Source organism: Taudactylus pleione, unplaced genomic scaffold, assembly GCF_031769625.1.
Source record: "Taudactylus pleione unplaced genomic scaffold, aTauple2 ptg000198l, whole genome shotgun sequence".
Lineage (NCBI taxonomy): Eukaryota > Metazoa > Chordata > Amphibia > Anura > Myobatrachidae > Taudactylus > Taudactylus pleione.
Genome location: NW_028284600.1, coordinates 5,913,556 through 5,938,540, shown reverse-complemented (window position 1 = coordinate 5,938,540; position 24,985 = coordinate 5,913,556). Strand labels below are relative to the sequence as shown.

Genomic DNA, 24,985 nt, shown 5'->3' with positions numbered 1-24,985 from the left:
GTTACGTTGCAATCAGTGCAATGAACGTTCAGTGCTTTTTACCAACTTCACAACGGTAAAAAAAATAAACAACACAAAAACCCATACCACTGCTACATCGGAGTCACCGGAATTGTATTACAATTTCGCTACATTTCTAAATTTGCATATTTCTCAGTCTAAAGGCCCCCATACACGGTGCGATTGCACCATGCGAGGCGATAGGGGATTAGTCATCCGACATATCGGGCGGTCCGTACACTGTGCGATCGGGTGGCCGACCGACATGCCGGCTCCCCCGTCTCACCCGCATAGCAATCTATGGGATTGCACATCGCATCCACCGATCTCATGGTCCTGCAGAGGGATCAGGGGGTGCAATGTATGACCCAGCGGGAGTGCGCTCGGCCAGATATCTGAAAGGAGGCGGGAAAAAAGTGCTGAAATGGGGTTTTGGGGTGCAAAGTTGCGGGAACACACCTGCAGCCTCGGGAGTCCCCCAAAGGTAAACAGCGTCCAAAAAAAGTTTAAGAAAATCTTTAGAACACCCCAAAAATGTACTTTCATTTGGGGGCGAAAAAAAAAAACAAAGTTGGGGGTCCAAGTATTAATTGCAGGTGCACGCTGAAGGTGTGCGTTTTTCAACAACGCACTTTATCAAATTTTCACCATGCTTGCACCAATTTTCTTGTATCCCAAATATGCTGGGCCTACTTATTTTCGCCCCAAAAAACTGCTAAATGCTATTCTTCACCACTTGTGCAAAGACGCAAAACAGCACCAATTGAGAGCATTTAAGCACCCCAAATACCTTCAACAGGGCTATTCGGGGGTATCCATAGTGATCGCCCATGTCAGTGCATCTTTTAGGGGGTGTCAGCGTGATTTCACCAAATCTGACAGGATTTTGCAGATTTCAGTTTTGCCAGGACGCGTTCTCACGTCCTTTGCAATTGAATAGGGCGAATCGCGGTGACCAGCGCGATACTTTTGAATTTGAATTATTTATACATCTGTATTCCTGAAAAAAATAGGTGATGCTATGAATATCACATATAGTCATTTATATCACGGGAGGCCCCGGCGTGTGCTGTGGGTGGGTCCAGAAGGTGTCGCGCAGGTGCTACAGGTGTCCGGCACGGGTGTTGCGCTGGTCCGGCGGGTGCCACAGGTGTCCAGCGGGTGTAGTGAGGGGTCCAGCGACTGAGGCGGAAGGGTCCGGCAGGTAAGGCGGAAGGGTCCGGCAGGTGCTGTGGTTGTCATGAGGGGTTTGGCGGGTGCTGCGGTTGTCACGAGGGGTCCGGCGGCTGCCACTGGGAGTCCGGCGGGTGATGCAGGGGGTGGCCTGGCGTGTGGACCACTCCCACGCCGCTAGTCATTGGCCGCTGATACTAGTGACGTCAGGTCACGTTGTGACGTCACATATGCACCAAAATATTCCGGTTTTTGGAATAACGGATATGGGAGACTCAACCTGTAGTAAAATTGCAGTGGTTGCACAAAAAGTAGCAGCTCAAAAGATTAATCACTATAAAAATACACTTTAAAGAGCGCTTGTATATGTAAACTGTTATGTGCACCACAATGTAATTGTTACAGTTAAAATTTGTAAAATAAATCAAACGCAAAAAAATATGAGATATGGTAAGAACTTACCTTTGTTATCTCTATTTCTACGAAGTCCATAGGGTTCCACAGGATACCTTGGGGTATAGGTGATGACGTCAGGCATCGGGCACCATAGAGTTAAGTTTTCAGCCTCCCAAGATGCACTAGGGTCCCCCTCCTATACCCCGCCCCTGAGCCAAAGCATCTCAGTTACGTACCAAGCCATAGGCCGGAGGAGAAGGAAGAGAGAAAATGTGGACACACACAAGAATCACATTCTCACCAGAGGGAGACGGAAAAACCGGTGACCAGAGCAAAGCCCACCTGCAGCACAGGTGCGACAGGGCGGGAGTCCTGTGGAACCCTATGGACTTCGTAGAAATAGAGATAACAAAGGTAAGTTCTTACCATATCTCATATTTTCTACTTCAGGGTCGATAGGGTATCCACAGGATACCTTGGGGATGTCCCAAAGCAGTATCCTTCAAGGGTGGGGACGCTCCTGTGCTGAGAGTGGAATCCGCCGCCGAAGGAAGCATTCTGAGAGGCAAAGGTGTCAAACCTGTAATACCTCACCAAGGTATGGACAGAGGACCACGTGGCAGCCTTGCAGATCTGGACTGCAGAGGCACCACATCGAGCTGCCCACGAAGGACCCACAGACCTAGTGGAATGAGCCCTCACAGAGGATGGAACCGGCAGGCCTTCATGAAGATAAGCTTCTGAAATTGCCATACGGATCCAACCTGCCAAAGTTAGCTTTGAAGCAGGCCAACCCTTTTTACGGAAGCCATAGAGGACAAACAAGGCGTCTGACTTCCTAAACGAAGAAGTGCGGTCAACATAAATCTTTAAGGCCCGCACAACATCCAAAGTGGCCTCACCCACTGAAAGGTCAGGTGAGTTAAAAGCCGGCACAACAATTTCCTTGTTGATATGAAAACGGGAAACAACTTTGGGAAGAAAATCAGGACGAGTGCGCAGCACCGCCCTGTTCCCATGAAAAATCAAGAAAGGGGGTCTCCGAAAGAGAGCTCCTAAATCGGAAACACGTCTGGCCGAAGCGATGGCCAGAAGGAAAATAGTTTTAGCTGTCAGCCATTTAAGATCCACTGAGCCCAGTGGTTCAAACGGCGGTCCCTGGAGAGCCCTCAGGACCACAGCCAAATCCCAAGGCGCCACCGGTGGAACAAATGGCGGCTGAATTCGAAGAACACCTCGCATAAAGGTGCGCACATCAGGGATTGTAGCAATCCTACGATGGAACCAGACAGACAGGGCAGAAACCTGCACCTTCAAAAAAGCAAGGCGAAGCCCATGGTCTAGTCCCGCCTGTAGGAAGGCTAGCACTCTAGACAGATGGAACTCCCGAGGTGCATAACCTCTCGGTCAACACCACTGGAAGAACGTATGCCACACACGATGGTATATTCTTGCAGAAGAGACGGTTTCCGAGCTCTTAGCATAGTTCGTACTACAGAGCTGGAAAACCCCCTGGACCTTAACATGGCCATCTCAAGAGCCACGCCGTAAAAGACAGCCGAGTCAGGTCCGGGTGAAGACAAGGACCCTGTGACAATATGTCCGGTCGTAGCGGCAACCGCAGAGAAATGTCCACGGACAGACCCTGAAGGTCTGAGAACCAGTGCCGTCTGGGCCACGCGGGAGCTATCAACAGGAGCGTCCCTCCTTCCTGTTTGAATTTCCAGATTACCCGTGGTAGAAGGGAAAACGGAGGAAAGAGATAAGCAAACCGGAACATCCACTGGACGGACAGAGCATCCACCAGAGACACCTTTTCGTCTCTTATGCGAGACCCGTACACCGGCAACTTGTTGTTGTGCCATGACGCCATGAGGTCGATCTCTGGAATACCCCACCTGTCCACCAGAAGTTGAAAGACGTCCTGGTGCAGACACCATTCCCCCGGATGAACGTCCTGGCGACTGAGAAAGTCGGCCTCCCAGTTGAGGACTCCCGGGATGAATACCGCTGATATGGCCGGGAGATTGCACTCCGCCCAGATCAGGATGCGGGACACCTCTACGAGTGCCGCCCGACTTCGGGTTCCTCCTTGCCAATTTATGTAGGCCACGGTGGTGGCGTTGTCCGACTGGACCTGCACGGGATGACCCTGGAAAACCCGATGGGCCTGCTGGAGAGCATTGAAAACGGCGCGGAGTTCCAAGATGTTTATCGGAAGCTCCTTTTCTGCCTGAGTCCATCTGCCCTGGAACAAGTGTGGACCCGTGACCGCTCCCCAGCCCCGAAGACTGGCGTCCGTTGTCAATACGACCCAGTTCGCCACCCAAAACGGACGACCCTTGTTGAGATGGGTCGTCTGCAACCACCAGGCAAGGGACAGGCGAAACTCCGGAGTGAGCACCATCGTCTGGGATTTGAGACTCTGAGGCAGTCCATTCCATTTGGACAGGATCAATTGCTGCAGAGGTCTGGAGTGAAACTGGGCATATTCCACCATGTCGAATACGGACACCATGGAGCCCGGTAAGCTCATTGCCGAGTGAAGAGACACACTGTGACTCTGCAGACAACTGCGCACCCTCAACTGCAAGGCAGAGATCTTTTCTCCTGTCACAAAGATCCTCTGTTGACTGGAGTCCAACAAGGCTCCGAGGTGCAGAATCCTCTGAGACTGGATCAGGGTGGACTTTTGCCAGTTTATTAACCAGCCGTGCTGTTGCAGTACTGCAATCGTCAGATCCAAATGGTGTAGAAGGAGCTCCGGAGATCCTGCTACCAACAGAAGGTCGTCTAGGTACGGCAACATGCGGACTCCCTGCAGCCGCAGGGAAGCCGCCATGACCGACATAACTTTGGTGAACACACGTGGTGCTGTCACCAGGCCAAAAGGTAATGCCCGGAACTGGAAATGATCGTTGCGGATTGCAAACCTGAGGAACTGTTGATGGCGCGAAAGAATAGGGACATGCAGGTAAGCGTCCTGTATGTCCAACGACACCATGTAATCCCCAGGTTCCAGCGCCAGAATGATGGACCGTAGGGTCTCCATCCGAAACCTCGGCACCCGCAAGGACTTGTTGAGTGCTTTGAGGTTGAGGATCGGATGGTACGACCCATTGGGTTTCTGCACCAAAAACAGATTGGGATAGAAACCCAGGCCCCTCTGGGAGAAAGGAACAGGCACTATAACTCCAGCCTGGAGCATAGTGTGCAAAACCTTCCACAATTCCGTGGCTTTGTTCCGGTCTGATGGAAGACCCGTGGTGAAGAATCGGGACGGGGGTCTGTGCCGAAAGGAGAGGGCATACCCGTGAGAAACCACCTCGTGAACCCAACTGTCTGTCGTGGTTACCGACCAACACTGGGCGAACCGTAGCAGGCGGCCTCCCACTTTGGGATCCCCCAAAGGGAGGCCCAGACCGTCAGGCCGCAGGTTTGTCATCGGACTTAGGGGCCGGACGTCTGGTACTCCAGGCCTGCTTCCGGGGCTTGGCCGATTTCTTGGGGCTAACCTGTCGGGGAAAGGACTGTGCTTTAGGCCTACTCTGGGCCCTGTAAGGCCGAAAGGACGGCGTACCTGAACTGGAAGGAACTGCAGCAGACAGGAGACATGCCGATTTGGCTTCCGCCAGCGTGGCTACAATTTTGTCCAGGTCCGGACCAAATAGGACTCCATTGAAAGGCAAAGCTTCCAAGCCCTTTTTGGAATCAGCGTCCGCCTTCCAAGATCGCAACCATAAGGTGCGACGAGCTGCCACAGCTGCCGAAGACATCTGAGAAGTCAGGGTACTGATAACTAAAGCCGCTTCATTAATGTAAGTGGCCGAATCCCGGAGATTGCCTATCAACTCGGTCTGTTCAGCCGAACACTCGGAATCGAAAGACGCCTCTAAACTATCTGCCCAGCGCTCCATAGCTCTGGCTACCCAACAAATGGCCATAGCCGGCCTGGCTGCCCCCCCCCCCCCCCCCGGCGAGGGAATAAACGGGACTTTAGGCAGATTTCCACCTTACGGTCCGTGGCATCCTTTAAGGAAGACATGGAGGGCATGGGCAACGTGGCACTTCGGACCAGGCGTGTCACATGGGAATCCACCTGTGGCGGGGATTCCCACTTAGCAAAATAATTGTCCGCAAACGGATAAGCCACTGCTAAACGTCTTTGCGGCTGATACCGTTTGCCAGGATGTTTCCACGCCTCCTCTAAGTGGTCCACCAATTGACCCGAAAGAGAAAACACTGTGGCGTCACCCTTAACATCTTTGAAAAAGGCATATTTGAATTTTGATACCGGAGGTTCATCATCCTCAATAAATAAAGCTGTGCGGTCTGCACGAATAAGGCCAGGTATATAAACCTTAGACTTAGCGTCGGACTCTTTAGTACGGAGAGGTTCTTGGTCCGAAAGATCCAGAATCTCCCCATCATCTGTCGTCCCCTCGTCATCCTCATAAGGAGTGGACAGAGACGCCCCCGGCCGCTTATGAGGCCGCGACGCAGGCTCCTGAGAGACCTGAGGAGGGGAAATAGGGAGACTATGGGGTACCATCAGTTGTCTCGGGAACCCCTGCATGGGTGACGACACCACTGACTGCTGGGACAATCCCATCTGAGGGAACGCAGGTTGCGGAGCTAACTGGCCCACTAGGGTTGTAAGCGTTTTAGCGAAACGAGCCCAGGGCGGCTCCTGAACCGGAGCTGTGACAGTAATTGGCCGAGTCAATAAAAAACACTGCCGACATAGCCCCTCCGCGCTACCCTCCCCCTCCGCTATGGGTACTTTACACGTAGTACACAGAAGCTGGAGAGGAAAATCACTCTCAGACATGATGGCAAGTATGTGACCCCTCTCACTGATACGCGTTAGTATAGTGGGAGAACCGCCCTGCAATCACCGCATCAGACTCCGAGCCGGGCACCAACGAAACTGAGATGCCTTGGCTCGGGGGCGGGGTATAGGAGGGAGACCCTAGTGCATCCTGGGAGGCTAAAAACCTAACTCTATGGTGCCCGATGCCTGACGTCATCACCTATACCCCAAGGTATCCTGTGGATACCCTATGGACCCTGAAGTAGAAAAATTAGTTATCTCCTCATACAACACTTGTTGTTTATAGCTCTTTTGGTGATCAAGTTGTATGGAGTAGAAATGTTCGTGGGTAGCTGGGTGAATGCGAACACGCTTAACAGAAACTCACCCTGTTCACAGATCTTCATAGACCACTATATTCTCCTCATATTCACATCCCCGGGTGGTTACATCATACAGTGACGTTATTACACTATATTGTGTTTTCCATTTCTTCTTTTTTTATACCAGAGAATTACCTATACCAGAGGACATGGGACAATTCACTTGATGGACTTTTGGTGACTTGTTGGAACAATCCAGAGTGCAAGTGAGGTTGATTTGTTTTGTTATATGCTATTAGATATAAGTTGGTGACGTATTATTAACCTCTGCAGCACTGGAGTGTAGCGCCATAGGGTTTGTACATTTTGTGTTTGTATTAGTCCCTTTATTCCTGTCTCCGTGGGTTTTTTTTATTTTAAACTCAAGAAAACTTTATTGGTTAAAATCGACAGTGTGTCAAATAGTCTCTCTCTAGTAACAATTAACAATCGTGGTTTATACATGATACTATAATAAAAATATATAAATGTGTGTAAGAGAAAAAAAAAAAATAGTTAAATGAAATTAATTTATTTTAGATAAAAAGGTACATATTCATTCTAAAATTACACCTCAACTCAATATCAATATTAAGACCTTGTGGTTTAAGGGTTTTTAACAGAAAATCAATTTGCTCTCTTGCTTTTTTTAGTTCCTTCACTATATCTCCCCCAATCCAATTTGCTTTAACTTTTTGAATATCTAAAAATTTTAGTCCTGTGGGGTTCTTATCGTGTGCTTCCAATAAAATGCTGGGAAACACTGTGTGTAGTAAGGCCTGTTTTGATGTTGTTTATGTGCTCAGCAATACAAGTTTTTATTTTTGGTTTGACATATATATAGTTAAATCCATATGGACATGTTAAAAGATAACTACAAAAATAAGTATGTTAATGCATGCGCATGGTGCTTCTTCCAATGCCGCTTTGTGCAGAGAAAATACTCTAATAATAGGTTGGGAAATAGTAAAAGCATAAGTTTAATTTTTTTTCAATTATTTTTATTTATTTTTTTTACTTTCACAGAATGCATTCAATAATCAAAAAAAAAATAAAAAGCATAAAGCCAGGCGTTCAGATCCAAAAAGTTAGTCATTGAATATTTGATTTTGACTTTTAGGGGGGCTATTCAATTGTGTTGTGTCCCCCGCTTGGAGTCTATACGAATAGGAGCCCAATGGAGCAATTCAATTGTTTCTCCATTCGGGCGCCCAACAGTATTTACCGCACCTAAAAGCAAGGGGTTTAGCAGTGCAAAGCAGCTAAACCCATCTAAAGTGGTTTTGCCACCCAAAACAATTGATGTTGCACCTCAGGAGGCTGTGAGAAGAAATGTGTGTCCCCTCTTCCCCCCCAGCTTTAGGCATCAGAATGGAGCAACAATTAAATTGCTCCGTCGGGCAACCAATCGTATAGACACCAAGCGGGGGTCGTCCAAAACAATTGAATTCCCCCTTAATTGTCTATGCTCCAAAATAAACTCTCAATGTAATGCAAAGAGTCATCTCAGCAGAACAGGAGGTTAATTAAGTCCATGAGAAAAGACAAACAAACACACATATACATACTGTATACACACACACACACACACACACACAGTATTGAGCAAAACTGTTAGGCAGGCGTGGAAAAAAATGCAGCAAAGTAAGAATGCTTTCAAAACTAGAAGTATTAATAGTTTATTTTTTATCAATTAACAAAATGCAAAGTGACTGAACAGAGGAAAAATCTAAATCAAATCAATATTTGGTGTGACCACCCTTTGCCTTCAAAACAGCATCAAGTCTTCTTGACACTTGCACAAAATAAAGCTGGACATACACTATACAATTTTCTGTCAGATATCTGTCCAATCTGGCTGGTTGGAATGAAAACCTGGTAATGTATGGGAGCAAGTGAGTGTCGATCATACGGTTTTAAACACTGGAAAATGGACCAAAAACAATTGCCCAAATTGGTTAAATTCGTGTGTTTTAACCAATATGTCTGAATGACCATTTTTGGCTATTTTCCAGTGTTTGTGAGCAAATGGCCGATTGTCATTTACTCCCATACATTACCAGGTTTTCATTCCAACCAGGCAGATTGGACAGATATCTGACAGAAAATTGTATAGTGGATTCCCAGCTTAAGGTATTTTGTAGGACTATAGTCAGGTGTATGATTAAGCAAACTTCCAAAGCAGGTGATAATGATCATTGTTTTCATATGTAAAGGTGACCATACATCAGCGACTGTTAGTCACGATCCAATGGGAAATGCCGGCGTTTCCGCGTGGAAACGCCGACCTCCCACTATCGCGGTTCTGCGATCCGCCGCCACTGGATCGCAGACATTTGTCATGTTAAATGTCGGTGATTTGACAATTGCGATCATTTTTTGATCGCGATCATCAAATCGCCAAAATCTTACATGTTGGATTTCTGCAATTCTGCGATGCCGGGTTGCAGCATCGCGGGACCGCAGTAATCCATCACAGATGGATGGGGCCCATTACTTGAGACAGCCATTAGCTGAAACAGAAACAGCTGTGTATGAGGCTCAAAACTGGGTAAGGAACAGCCAAACTCTGCTACAAAGGTGAGGTTGTGGAAGACCATTTTATGTCACAGGTCATACACCACTACATATGAAAACGACGATCATTATCATGTTTTGGATGATTGCTTAATCATACACCTGACTATAGTCCTACAAAATCCCTTACTTTGTGCAAGTGTACCTAGAAGAACTGATGCTGTTTTGAAGGCAAAGGGTGTTCACACCAAATATTGATTTGAATTAGATTTTCCCGCTGTTCATTCACTTTGCATTGTTAATTGACACATATACAAACACACATACACACATTATACACACACATACATACATAGTGCCTTGCAAAAGTATTCACCCCCCTTGGCTTTTTACCTTTTTTGTTACATTACAACCTGTAAGTCTGGGACAAAGTTGTTGAGAAGTACAATTCTGGTTGGGTTAATAAAAAAAATATCCAAATCTTTGATGATCCCCCGGAGCACCATCAAATCCATCATCATCAAATGGAAAGAACATGGTACCACTACAAACCTGCCAAGAGAGGGCCGCCCACCAAAACTTACAGACCAGGCAAGGAGGGCATTAATCAGAGTGGCAGCACAGAGACCAAAAGGTAACCCTGAAGGAGCTGCAGAGTTCCACAGCAGAGACTGGTGTGACCACAATAAGCCGTACACTCCATAGAGCTGGGCTTTATGGAAGAGTGGCCAGAAAAAAGCCATTACTTAGTGATAAAAATAAGAAGACACGATTTGAGTTTGCCAAAAGGCATGTGGGCGACTCCCCAAATGTATGGAGGAAGGTGCTCTGGTTAGATGACACTAAAATGTAACTTTTTGGTCACCAAGGAAAACGCTATGTCTGGCGCAAAACCAACACATCCCATTACCCCAAGAACACCATCCCCACAGTGAAACATGGTGGTGACAGCATCATGCTGTGGGGATGTTTTTCAACAGCAGGGACTGGGAAACTGATTCGAGTCAAGGGAAAGATGGATGGTGCTAAATACAGGGATATTCTTGAGCAAAGCCTGTTTCAGCCTGCCTGTGATTTGAGACTGGGACGGAGGTTCACATTGCAGCAGGACAATGACCCAAAGCATACTGCTAAAGCAACACTCGAGTGGTTTAAGAGGAAACATTTAAATGTTTTGGAATGGCCTAGTCAAAGCTCAGACCTCAATCCAATTGAGAATCTGTGGTCAGACTTGAAGATTGCTGTTCACAAGCGGAAACGGAATACATAAGTTATACCGCATGGCCGGCGGTTCAAACCCCTGCAGCGCCAGCCCGACGTGGATGGAAATCCCGATTGTCTACAAGGTATCAACTAACCTAATCTACCCCCTAACCCTCCCTTAGGGGTGCCTAACCCTAACCTCCCCCCCATGTGCCTAATCCTAATTCCCTCCTCTAAGTGCCTAAACCTAAGTCCCCCGGGGTGCCTAACCCTACCCCTCCCTCCCCCTAGCCTAAACCTATCCTCTGGGGGGGGGTGCCTAACCCTAAGTCCCCCCCCGGAACCCTAAACCTAACCCTCCTCCGCCCGCAGCTGTCCGTGCTCGGCATCCCTTCGATCGGGATGCCGGGCGTCGGTCCCCCGGCGTAGGTTAATTAACCCTCGCCGGGATTCTGTAGTGGAGATGCCGGCGGTCAGCATAGCGACCGCCGGCATCATAAACGCATCCCGCGGAAACCATCAAACATGAACGAGCGGGAGCAGTTTTGCCTTGTGGAATGTGCAAAAATCCCAGGGGCAAGATGTGGCAAGCTCATAGAGACTTATCCAAAGCGAATTGCAGCTGTAATTGCCGCAAAAGGAGGCTCGACAAAGTATTGACTTTAGGGGGGTGAATAGTAATGTACGCTGAAGTTTTCTGTTGTGTTGTCCTAAATGTGGTTTGATTCACAAAATAAATCAAAACACAACTTCACAGTTGTAGGCATGTTTTGTGAATGAAATGAGGCACACCTTCAAACAGTCCATTTTAATTCCAGGTTGTGAGGCAACAAAACCTGAAAAATGCAAAGAATACTTTTGCAAGGCACTAATATATATAAGAATACTTTTGCAAGGCTATATATATATATATATATATATATATATATATATATATATATAATATTTTACACACACATGCATATATATGTATACAAACACACCCACATATATATTAGCTTGTTGCATCAGCTGAGTGTGCTAGAAGCACCAGAGCAGAGAGCGACGCCCCAGGCAGGAAAGAGGAACCGCACGGGTTCACACAAGCCCCTAAGCCCCTCCTTGCCCTCAGTGCTGTCAATCAGCTACTCTTGCCCCCTTCCTGTCCCCAGTACTGCCTGTCCCTAGCCATCTCCTTGCCCCCCACCACTGTCACATCTGCTGTCTGCACTTACCCCCCTACTACCTTCAGCACGGCCTGCCCTTACTCCCCCTCTATCATCAGCTCTACCCAACCTGCTGCTTGCTCCTAACTGCTACCTTCCCCAGCACTATCCCAACTGCAGCCTGTCCTCACCCGCCATAATAGGTGATGGGACCCAGAAACAGTGGAGTAGGACTTTTTTGTTTGTGAGGGGTTCCTGGGACCCACAAATTATTTTGCTCAGTGCAATCACTGGTAATAAAAACAAAATGATTTCTTCCCATTATCTCTATATATTATGAAATATTCAATTTACGGGTTCCCATTAAACAGCTGCTGTTGCCTTCTGGCAAGAAGAATTTATAGTTGCACATATAACACTTTAAAATATACAAAGCAGACAGAGCTCAGAGGAGTGTTCCAATGCCTCTCTGCTCATATCACTTGCCATGTATCTATGGTTGTCACATAACACTGTACACAATTATCACATACTCTCTACAGCCTGTATAGTTGGGATCAGACACAGGGAACCTCAACTTCCATAGTAAACTATGAAAAGAGGGTTCTGGCCAATTACCGAGCTACAACCCCAATTATATTTACAGGTAATTAAAATCTTAAAATGATAATTCAGCCAAAAACTTTCATTTGTGTGTTTAATAGATTCAGATTTCCAGTGTGCAGGTTCTCTAAAAGGTGTCCCAACATTCTGGGTGTGCCCAATGCATGTCTGCTCATTCCTAGTGTTCATTCTAGCACCCTGCACCTGTCATAACCAGTGTAGTTCCTCTTACCTGCCTGGGATGTCGCTATCTGCTGCGGTGCTTTTAGCACAATCTGGTCTGCTGCATTAGCCGAGTGTGCTAGAAGCAACAGAGTATAGAGCGACACCCCAGGCAGGAAGGAGGAACATGCACGGGTTGTGACATATGCAGGGTGCTAGAATGAACACTACATTCCTGATGAAAAGAAACCAGATCAGCAGGAGAAGAGAGTGTGGCAGAGACTGTGTTACTCTTCTCAGCCCTGCCAGCCTGGCTTCATATAAAAGGCCAAGCGTTGGCCAGCTCTGCATATTGGTTGCTGCATGGGGCCAACCAGAGACAGTGTTGGACTGAGTGTCATGATTTTGCAATTAGTATGCAGTACCCAATATTTATTAATTTATAGTATTTTTTTTGTAATAGAGAAAACTTGAAGAACACAGAAGGGAAAATGTAATGAATTGTGATTTATTATTGAGATCTAAAGCAGTTTTTTTGGCAAGGCAGAGCCCAATGTTTTGGATTGGAAAATATCTATTTAGCAACCCAAAACTTAAGCTTGTACCTTTAAAAAACTTTTTTTCTAAATTCAGCTTTAAAATAGCAGTTTTCACAAAACCTGCTCATCACTACATTTTCCCCTTTAGATCTTTGAAAGTTGGGGAGGGAGATTCAATTGTTTTGGGTGCCCCATGGGCGATATTCAATTGTTTTACCAATGGGTGCGACTGCTGCAATTGCCCAATACTTATGCACAGAGATTAGGCACGTTCCACATTAACCCGCGATTACCTGAATGTATAAATGTATTTTCTAGCAGTAAGGGGTGAAGGCACTTCAGCCGAAAGTGTGAGTCCAGGGTTGCAGCGCCAACAGGGTTAAGCGTTTAGAAATGTGGAGCTTAAGATTTATATTAAATAATGTGTATATTTTAATAAAATCCCAACTGGAATATGCTGGCACTATATAAATAAATGTTAATAAATAACATGTACCACTGCATCCCTGGTGGTCCAGTTATCTGGGGAACCCCTAAACGGCCCATGGTACCCCAAGCCCTTGTTCACGGTGTAGGAAGAAGCTCTGAAGTGCTGAGGAGAGTCCCCTTCCCAGGGGGCTCCTACTGCACATGGAACAGGCAGCGACTCATCGGAGCCACAGGCAATATGTGCCGCCCCTGATGCCCAGAAGTAGTGAGGAGACTGCAGCCCCGATGTTTGGCTTCCACCCTTCCACACACTAGACCAACTTACATCCAACCAGCCAACTTGTTGATTGGTTGGAATGAAAATCTGGTAAGGAATGAAAGCAAATGACAATCAGCAACTTGCTCCCAAACGCCGGAAAATGGACAAAAACTGTTGTTTGAACAAACTGTTTAGATCAGCAGTTCTCAAACTGTGGGTCGTGACCCCAAAGTGGGTCGCGGCCATCCCAGCTTGGGGTCACAACTCACATGGGGTCAGGTTGATGACTCCCCTGATCTCTCAGCCAGTGATCTGAGGAGAGTGAAACCAGTTGAACTGTCTGTTATTTCAGACTCCTCGGATCACTGGCTGAGAGATCCGAGGAGTCATCAGGCAGCCCCGCCCCCGCGCTCAGCATCTCCTGTCCTCCTGCCCAGCAGCAGAAACTGACACACAGGAAGCAAGCAACAGCAGCAGACAGACTCAGAGGAGCCAGCTGCCGGACTCTCTCTGCAGTCTGTGCAGATGTTCTTAAGTAAGTGCAGCCTGGGGGACCATTGCGGCCAGGGTGGGGGGACACAGAATGTGTGATGATTGCTGTGGAGGGGGAAGAAACATCAGCAGGGGAGCATGAGGAATGAGGGGAGTGCTGAGCACAGACCCCATGGGGGAACAGGGGAGCACATAGTGTGGGAACTGGAGGGGGGAAACAGAAAATAAATGAATCTATTATAAACGCACTGCCTCCCCGTCATCCACTGCCTCCCCCCTGAAATGCACTGCCCCCTCTGTCTCTCTCACTTACTGCCTCCCCGTCACCCTCTGCCTCCCCGTCACCCACTGCCACCCTCTGTCTCTCCCTTTCACCCCCTGCCTCCCCCTGTCATCCACTGGTTCTCCCTCTTACCCACTGCCTCCTATGTCACTCTTTGCCTCCCCAGTCACCCACTCTTTCCTGCCACCCTCTGGCTCTCTCTGCCACCCTTTGCTGCTTCTTACTAGCCACTGCCTCTCTGTCACCACTTCCTCCCCTGTCACCCACTGCTTCTTGCTCGAAAAGAGCTCGTCCCTGCAATGTGTAAAAAATTAAATGATCGCATTATCGGACACCTTACAGTCTTGTGTCTCCCTAGTGTTACTGTGCATGAGCGGTCTGCTGACCACGCGTGTGGCAGTCATTCTGCAGTAACATGCTGGGGTCCTGTAATATTTTTTATTGTTAGACGGGGTCCCAGAGCAAAAAAGTTTGAGAACCCCTGGTTTAGATCAAACATTTAACAAACTTATCTGACCGACCATTTTCATCTGTTTTCTGGCATTTAGGGGCAAATTGCTGATCATCAGTTACTCCCATATGTTACCAGATTTTCATTCCAACCAATCAACTAGTTGGCAGGTTGGATGTAAGTTGGTCTAGTGTGTGGCCAGCTTTAGGCTGCGGGAGAACGGTCAGGATTCTGACTGTCGGGATTAGGCTGAGGGAGAACTGTCAGGATTCCGCTGTCGGTATCTGACCATCCTGATCCAGTACCCAACCCCTCTATGACCCCCTGCTGTATTATTTATCTGAACTGTATATAAGGTGCTCTGAGATTCCATGTAAAGTGTGCAACATCTGACTTATGATGAGTACCTGTACTTTTTAGGACTATTTTTGAGCAAATAAATATCTTGGCCCATAAAGATGCCTACTTTGTATACTGTGGCCTCCAGATAAACACAAACGCTTATACGTTCTCCAGCTGTTCTGAATTGAGCCCAGGGTCTCCAAGGCCAGATCTTGCTCGCTACTGAAGCAGTGCTCATCCACAGTAAGGAGTCAGTGGGAATTAGCTGTCACCATCCAGGAGTGGTAGCTTACCATTTACATTATAGGGCACATTTCATAACGTCCTATATGGTACGCAGCAAAGACGTCACGCAAAGAGTAGGATGAACTGAGCACCTGGTGGACTATATACAAGTTAAGTGATTAAGTCGGGGACATCAATATCGCACATCCTGCTTCGCTAAGCTTTTCACACATTTATTATTTCAGTGGGACTACCAGCTCAATCTTTTAATTACTGCTATAAATAAGTTCAATACATTTTGCAATTAAATTAAAACTAGGTAGACCACAGTCCAACTTCAAAATGCCACACCATTTGCCTGCATAATTTACATACTGTATGTCAGTAATTAAAGGGGGATGCGTTTGCCAAGAAGTCTTTAAACACACTGAGGACACCCCCCCCCACAAAAATACCCCAAAACATTCTAAAAAACATAAACAAACTTTTTGATAAAGCTTTAGAAGTGCCTGTTTAAAACCAATGTACCAAAAGGGGCCCTGCTCAATTTGTGGCTATACATGCAGAGTTCAGAAATGGGGGGGACACAGACCTGGAAAGACTTACAAATGGTACGGAAACTCTAAAATAAATGTTATTTCATTACAAATACAGACAAAGTTTCCATAGCATGACAAAGTAAGATAGGTGTTAAGGTAGTTGTGTGCAAGGTATTGGCCCCGCTTATCGGACATGTTATTTCTCTGTGGACCCCTGCAATGTCCTTTACTAAGCACTGCAGGGAGCTACTCTGACAGCAAAAACAAAATAACCCTCTCGCTCAGGACAACCTCCTGTTAAATATCTCACATTCTAACAAGCTATCGTAACTTAAGCTTATGGATTTATAGGGGGATATGTATCAAACCTTAGAAAGAGATGGTGGTGAAGTCACTCATAGCAACCGATCAGCTTCTGTCATTTCATAGCCTGTGCTAGATAAATGACAGTGAGAAACGGATTGGTTTCTTTGGGCAACTTACCCACTTTATTTTTCTCCAAGGCTTGATACCTCTCTCCTATTGTTAATGTTAATAAAATAGTGCTGCAATGCGCTAAAGGTGCACTACAGATTACACCTCTATCCCAGCCATTTCCCAAAGTCACCAAAGTAGACAGTTGGAAACGCATCGGCTTTTCAAACAGTTGGGAAACAAAAAAAACATTTGCCGTGTTTGTAACCTCATAACCCTGCGGGATTTGAAGTCTGTTCACTAAAAACACATAAGAGGGGAGTGAAATACAATGCGAATCGAGTTTTGCATTACATAAAAGTGCAAGTGATATTGGCAGGAACGGATATTGACTGAGCAGTGCTCGAAGATCTACTAAGGGTCTGCATTAACTTACCTGCCAAAAAGGTTACGTTTCACATTGCATTAACAGTTCCCTAATTTCCGGAGTCAGATGATTCGTCGCCTTGGCAGCTTCGGCGATAGCCTTACGGTACACCCCTTTCTTCTTCCGGTTGAACCTTAGTTTGAAAAATTCAGAAAAAGAAGAGAGCTTTGAAACAGACAAACTGGAGGTCGTCGGAGAGCCAAACCACGCGACGGTTGCCTCTTGCCATGAAGGATCACCATTTTCCTTTTGGTTCACATTAATACTCAAAATCCGTGCAGGCCACCACGGAAAGCCATGGACCTTCCCCCACACGATGTCCCCTACTGAAATAGTCTTTCCTTCCACAGTAATGCAGTTTGTCACACTTTTAGAATGCAGCCTCACAGTCAGCGGTGGGACGATTTTCCGCTCATCTTTAGAAGATGAAACTGAAAGGTCATCACCGGGCATGATGTCACAAAAATCCATCCTGTTCAATTCCAAGCAGGAAGGCTTGGACTCATCCAAGCTATCGTTGCTGCACAACGACGCGCTGGACGAATCGGCTTTCCTTTTCCTATAATTCACCAGCAAGTTTAAATTGTGTCCCTCGCTGTTGTGAGGGAATCCTTTAAAGTCATCGTCCTCGCCTGAGCTTCCCAAAGAGACGTCTTGGAAACTCCCACCTGTGGCGTTGTCCATGTAATAATCTGAGGTGTCGGTCTCAGGCTCTCTGCTGACATTCATCTGATCGATGAGCTCAGATTTATAGACTGAAACACTTTGTCCATCACTAATCCTTTGGGGCTTTAGTCTGATTTTTGGAGGTGGAATAACTACATTGGAATGCAAAGGCTTACTTAGCTTTAACTTTGGAATGGAAGCCACCTGACTATTTGTAGACCGGTCTGTTAACCGCTTGGGGGTTTCACACTGCTCAATGTCCTTGGACATCTCCTGGTCCCTGCTTCCATTTTCTTGGGTCTGATTTGGACAAAAAGGCTCGACGGAACCATGTATGCGCGAAGGGATCTTCACCACTTCCCCTTTACCCTGCGGCGTACTATAAGAGATCTTAATTACTGGACTCCTGTGTATCAAGTCTCTGGAAGGACAATATTCCTCTTTCCTGTCTTTCGTCATCTTTCGCTCTTCAGGATCAGACTCCACTTTATGTCGTTCTCGGTCCTCGCCTTGGAGCCTCCTGCCGCTTCTAGAGTTTTGTTTGTCTTTAGCAAGTTCGTCTGTATTTAATGTGTTTTTACATTTCTCACAAAGGACTTGTCTAGGCCGTAGCCTTATCGTGCTCATTATGAGCCGCCCAGGGTCTCTGTTTCTCGACATTCGCCTTTTTGTCCTTTTAATAGTGCGCGGTGGAGGCTGAGGCACCCACTGATTGTACGAGTGCCTCAGCCACAAGGGAGGGGGGAAGGGGGCACCTTCAAAGTAAGGAGGATATGAAGGTGCCGCTCCTGGAGGTGGAAGGAGCGGAGGAACTTGATCAGTGTTACTTGTTACAGGGAGACCAGTGTCTTGAAGAGGGGTTTCAGGTAACTGGTGTGAGAAATTGGCATCTCCGGGAATACTGTTAAAGGAACTGTTGGAAGAAGGGTCTTCGTTTTTTGGAACCAGAACTGGTGGCACACAGAACAACCCGGACCTAACAAAGGAAAAAGAGGTTTTTATTAAAAGATATGTTTAAATCAACAAACATTGTTTAGTTCATCAAAAAGTGGTAACACTGTGGTATTGAAAATAAATATGCCAAATAAAGAGGTCTAAGGTTATTAAATCGGTTTATGTACTGTATAGTGAAAGTCTCATGTAGAAGGCGAAAAAAACAAAACACTAACAAAACACTTAAAGATGCGTACACACTGGGCGATTAAAGTGGGCGACTGAACGATATTGTTATCGTTTAGTCGTCCACTTTATTGTCCATTTTAAACATCAAAACGATGAACGATGACGCGCGTTCCAGCGGGTCGTTCGTCATTATCGTTCATCAAGTAAACATGTAGGCCAACCTGACGATGTCGTCAGGTTGCTGCATGTTGGGGAATGGGGGAGAGAGTCCGGCGCTGAACGATGATATCGTTCAGCGGGTGTGCTCAATGTCATGAACGACATTGAGCACACCCTGCCGGGGACACACTAGACGATATCGCTCAGGGAGCATATCGTCTAGTGTGTATGCTCCTTTAGGTAACCGGACTTGACCAGAAGTATCTGTGCCACTTGTCTTCGTTTCATTTTAAATGTATATGAAATAAATAACAGTTCAACTTCAATGAGCACAATGGCAGCTCAAAGGATTCTCTTTGCAATGACAAGTCTTATGTATTACCCAGGCAGAAGGGAAATTGAGTCAACACAGGAGAAGGACAGCAGATCATTAGAACGCTGCCTGCTCTCCCCCTCCCCCCACCTTACAGTGGAAGGCTTATATTCATTAAAGCTGATTATACCCAAGGCCTTCCCAGCTGCCCTTTCATGTTACTACCTATCACCTCTACTTTAATTCAACGCCAACCTAAAGTTTTACACAATTAAACAGAGCTTCACATTGTACACTGGAAATGACAGGTAAATGCGGGTAGTCTTACAGAAGCCGGCACTCAATTGCTAAGACTAAATTGAAACAAAATAGTGTCTTCAGTAGTTCCTGCATTGTCCCGACAGCTCCCTAATACCCTATATGGTAACATAATACAGACACATCCTACAAAGTGTAAATCTGTAAGAAATAAGCATTTATCAGAACCACCTTATACAGCATACAGCCTGTACTGCCATGGACTGGATAACCCGACTGTCCACATACACCAAACATTAACTCTTCTTTAATCCACAGCACTTTGCTATGTGTCTCTAAACCTAAGCACCGAGACACTTCATACCCATTGCCACTCTATATTAGAAAAACATTTAATGCATTAAGAATATGCTTTTTAAATAGCCAGCCAAAGCTGCATACGAGTAATAATGCAAGGTTGGTCTCTGAGACCACCAGAAAACTGGACTGTCAATATAGCTTCTAATAAAATATATATCTGTATTTGTACCTCCATATGGTCTGGAACAAAAACACAGCAGAGTACTATGGGAACAACCCCTTCCTACAAAAAGATGAAACAACTGCTACACAGATTACACTAAAACCCCAAGGTAGGTTCCGCGGTTAACTGAATATAGACCATGCTATCTTTCATTGTGTTTCTTCCAAAAATGTTTTGTTCTCATTAGGGGGGGAATTAAATTCAACGCGCTATTAAATAGCGACAGGAGGGGCTCCCGTAGCTATTCAATACACCGCACTATTTGGGCGCGCTGAGGATTTCATCTCGCACCCCTCTGGGGATGCGAAAAGAAATCCGACCAAAGTGCCGGGTGCGCGGCTGTTTTCCTGCATACCGCGGCGCAAACAGCCGCGCGCCCGGCACTTTGGTCAGAGAATGCCGGTTACCATGCCTTAACACCCTTGTTAAGGCGCGATGACCGCGCTAACCGGCATTCTCCGACCACACAGTGCATTGAATTGAATAGCTCCGGGAGCTCGCGTTGAATTGAATCGCCCCCAGAGGTTAGTTGGGAATCTTGTACTGGGAAAGTTATTAAGGACCCATCCTGAGAGATCGTAAAAAGACAAGTATGTAGGATTTACCTCTAATAAGTGAATACGGCCATACAGTGTGAAATTATCGGCTGATAAATGCACAGTTTATTGCTGCAACCAAGTAGCAATTATCGCTCCTTCAGCATGCCAGGCAAGTGCGAAAAGATGTGTTTGGGTCTGACAGCGGATATACCCACTATCACACAGACAAATTATCTGCTAGTGTACGTCAAAGTCAGATAATTGGTCTGTCTTTCTGATGGAGAGTTTGATCTCAGTGTATGGCCAGCATAGGAATTAAAATTGTTAATTAAAACACTGACCTATTGAGAAAATTGTGCTCATAGCTGCAGTAGCACCGAAATTTTAGTAATTCGCCGATGCCCCTAGCCATGGCTGTAACTAGGGTAGTGCGACCTGTGCCATGGCACAGGGCACCGCAGGGCAGAGGGCGCTGTTTGGGCCTGTCAATTTTCTGTTTATTATCATTCTCACTTGTAGCTTCCTCTTCCTTTATCCCCAGCAGCTCCTGGCTGCCCCTATCTCTTCCCCATGAGGCCATGGCCTTTTTTCGGGTGCGTGCCTTGTGTCCCTATTTGAAAAATGGGGGGGCGCCAATGCTCTCTCTGGCACAGGGCACCAAAAAGTCTAGTTACGGCTCTGCCCCTAGCAGAAGCCCTAGAGGCTGCTCAATGCAGCTGGTTTTCCAGATTCTCTCTTCTGACCACCCCGGGTGAATACCACACTGTGACGCTGCAGTGGGAGAGCATAGTGTCTTATGACTACCTACTCACCTGCTGCCCCTATGTCACCATTCACAAGTGGGCACATGAGACAAAATTTGTTGGTTCTCTTGTGGCACAATGCATCTGAATTTGTGCAAGGCCAATAACTGTGCCAAAGTGTACGGGTTTGGTGCTCACGGTGATGGCGTTTGTGGACAACCTTGCATTTGTGCTGGTCAGTGGAAGGAGATGGGCAAAGCAATATCAATGGGGGGGGGAGATGGGCACAACGATAGGACTCCTTGGCAACTAAAGAGTCTGTGCAATGGTGGACCTCGTTTTGCAGAGCTGTGCAAAAAAGATGACATTTTATAGAGCATGATTATTAGGATAGAAAGCCAGATTTTTAAGTACGCTGAAGGGGGGAATTCAAATGTTTTTGCCAGCGGCTCTGCCTAGTGGGCGCCTGACAGGCCAATTCAATTGTTGCTCCGTTTTGGCGCGATAGCAATCGGCAATTCTGCTCACACCCTCCTGAGGTGGCGAGCAGAAATGTGCGTTAAGTCCAGGTTTTGAGCGCCTAAACTGGACTTTAGACAGGTATATCCGCGAAAACCCTGCCTCTTTTGGCACGACATGCGCAATGAAGCATGGGTGCCCAATAACAATTGAATATCACCCCCTGATCTCCCGTCTCATTAGATGAGAGATAGGGCTCCTTATTCTTTTTTTATTATTATTTTCACACCAGTGCTGAGATGGCGGAAATACGGTTTCATCCTACAGAAGTTATTCAATGAAAAAGCGATGGCACTCGCGGGCACCAGCATCACAGATTTTCGTCCATAGAAGTGCACAGGAAAATCTGCGATGTTCCTCTACTGTATTCCTCAACCGAGAACTCAATCACCCTCCTAATATCTAACTGGACACATTTTACAACAGAAAAGTGCATTTCTTTATCCAAGGTAACCAGATACGCAAACACATATATAATGACAAAAAGTGCCGTCACTCTCATGAAGGCTAACCATAATGGAGCCCATTCAATTAAATACTATGTAAGATCACATGTTCTGGTGCGATATTCAGGCTATGTGCTATATGCAGGAACCCTGTACATATAGTAGGCCAACATCACAGATTGTCTTGCACACCCCTATAGCGATGCCTGGTAAAACACAGGCTATAAGGTGCCGCTGGACAGCGTTCGAACACTGTCACAATGGCATACCGCCCCAGTACATCGTATCTAACTGAACTGATCCAAAGTAATTTACGAAGAAACACTAAATATGTTCTATTTACCGAAAATTGGACTTCCATTACAGATTACCACAATATGGTTCTACAGGCTGTGGCGGAACCATCACCTGTGGGTGCGGCGCCCTGATTTGCTTTAGTCGGACCAACTATGGCCATCAAAAACACACCCAAACTGTATCCTGATACTGGCACCAAACTCTTTTAAATAGCAACATACACAGCCTTGTGGCTTCTATTATGTATAATGTACATACGTGTTTAACCCCTCCCTTCCTGCAAAAGGGATCCCAAAAGCACTCCAGTCAGAGGAACAATACCTAGGAGGGGGACAGATCAGGTGGTTCAGTGAGAGGGTGAGGGGCAAGGGGCTAATAATAAGTAGTTTAGGTACAGATACCCCAGCAGCAGATGGGGGGGGAGGGGGAAGGTACCCCATGTACTCACCTCTTGCTGCAGTCCAGCAGAACCCCGCTGTAGCTCCTCTCCCCGCAGCTCAGAGTCACCACCAGGGTGTCGTTCACCATCTGTTCCACCAGGACCGGCACCAGCGAGCCGACCCGCAGCTCCTGACCGCCCCCGGCCTCCTCCATGCTCGGCTTCCGGATGCCAGCTCTGGCTTCTCCTCGATCCCCTTTTGCCGGAGGCCTATGGAGTGCACAGCGCCCCCCACCGGCTTTCCCTCTCCCGTCTCTGACCTCCTCCTCCGCCGCTGCCGCTGCTGCTCTGGGACCTCGGTGACGCCACAGCCGGGACACCCCGCCCCCTCCGCTCACTCCCCCCCACCGGCCATTGTGAGGTCACAGCGGCAGCGGGGCATTGTGACGTCACGCCATGGAATCCTGAGGTAACAGCACACTGATACACAATGACACATGGAACTGCCCCACAGCAGTCTCTGGGTGAGGGTGAGGTGGTCACTCTCAGTTGTGTCAGGCTTTGTATTGAGACAAGACTGTTCCCCACTGAGATCCAGTAAGATGGATTTATTATGTGATAGAGGCTCATTGTGACGTTTGCCACTCACTTATTAAATAAATGTGTTTTTTCTCTTAGTGAATGAGAAATGACGAGGAGCTATCTTCCAGAGACTGCCTCCTGCTGTAAGATAAAATACACATAATGGTGCGTACACACTGGGCGATATTACTGAGCGACTGCACGATTACGACTTCGTAATCGTGCAGTCGCTTAGTAATCGTACACTGTTATGTCGGAAACGACCAGCGATGCGCACTCCCGCTGGTCATTTCCGACATTGTCCATCGCCTGAACATGCAGCACAATCTGACGATAACGACAGATTGGCATGTTCAGGAATGATGGACAGTGCCTGCACTGAACGACTGATCGTTCAGTGCAGACACTACAGGGGATCAGGAACGACGGTACGATTACGATGTTGTAATCGTACTGTCTTTCCTGACCGCCTAGTGTGTACGCACCTTAAGGGGGCTTATTCTGAGCCGCACACCCTTCTCAATGTCCACGGGTCATGCTGGCTTCATCGGCTTCTGCGCATGCGCCGGATAAGGTAGCCACACAAAGAGCCTGGTTCAGCAGCGATCGCAACTGCAATTACACACACAGTCTCACTGCGAAGATATGCTAATGTCTGGGATCGCTATGCCGTCTCAGCACAACATAAGGACGCCCACATCTGCAATATTTATAAAATCTGCAAAAACATCGGTAACATCGAGTACAATCGCAGCCTCACGCACATTTGCACAAGCTCTGACCTTACTCAGGAATTGCTAACCTCATTGCACGCAGTGAAAGCCCAAGCTGCGTATGGCATCGCAGTGCCTAATATATACACGCGCCCTGCATTGGCGTTCAAACGCACTGGCACACCTGCGTTTCGCCGACCACCCCTCGTGCCAACCCCAAACGGTCACTTCCTGTCAATCACTCTACGATGGGTCTGCATAGTCACTGCGATCACAATCCCGAGTGTTCGCACACACACAATGCGATGTATGCGCAGAACGCAGCAATCTTTCGATAGTGTGCGCAATTACAGTTGCGATCGCTGCTGAATTAGGCCCAAAGACAAGATCGCTAGTGCTTACAGATTGATTTGTCTGTTGTCGGACCGTCACATTGTATGTGTCCCGAAATCCGCCAATGGGTTTATTTGCGGTTTAGGGATGTTTGCAATTGTTGAGCTTTTTTTATTCGGATATTGGTTATTAATATTCTGATTGTTAATATGTCACGTCACTACAGAGGACTATTATGGGCCTGATTCAGGGATGTGGTATGGTATGTTGTCATAATGTCGACATGATATTGAAATGGTCATAATTTGGACTATTGACCATGTCGACATTCATTACGTAGACACCGATGAAATGTCGACATGTCAGAATGTCGACATATCTTCTCTGGTGGCACAGTGGGGGTTTACTTGCACTACTGACGGCTACAGCAGTTTCTGGGTCCCGGCGGTCATGTGACTGCCACTTCTGGGTCAGGCCTAATCCCTATCACTAACCCTAACTCTAGTGCCTAACTCTAGCTCCCCCCACGCAGCCTAACCCTAACTTCCCCCCCACAGCCTAACCCTAATGTCAACATTCTCACAGAGTCGACATTCACATGTTGACATTCTGAGAATGT

At 47.0% G+C, this 24,985-nt stretch overlaps 1 protein-coding gene and 1 long non-coding RNA gene across 3 annotated transcripts in view; one reads left to right on the top strand and one right to left on the bottom strand.

Annotated features, from left to right (window-relative positions):
* PWWP2B (PWWP domain containing 2B) overlaps positions 1-23,115 on the bottom strand; it is a 47,971-nt gene extending 24,856 nt beyond the window's left edge. The window contains exons 1-3 of one of the 2 annotated variants that reach the window (XM_088476877.1): positions 22,808-23,115; positions 18,181-18,416; positions 16,784-18,141 (exon numbers count right to left, since the gene is read on the bottom strand). In XM_088476877.1, coding sequence (XP_088333003.1) covers positions 16,796-18,141; positions 18,181-18,416; positions 22,808-22,953 — 1,728 coding nt within the window. In that variant the 5' untranslated portion in view covers positions 22,954-23,115 and the 3' untranslated portion in view covers positions 16,784-16,795. Of the gene's footprint in view, positions 1-16,783; positions 18,417-22,807 lie in introns of both variants that reach the window. The other variant, XM_088476878.1, reaches the window with a different exon arrangement.
* The window catches only part of LOC148518819 (uncharacterized), a 28,901-nt gene continuing 26,742 nt past the window's right edge, over positions 22,827-24,985 (top strand). Inside the window, exon 1 of the long non-coding RNA XR_015878962.1 lies at positions 22,827-23,207. This is a non-coding gene — a long non-coding RNA (uncharacterized LOC148518819). The remainder of the gene's footprint in view (positions 23,208-24,985) is intronic.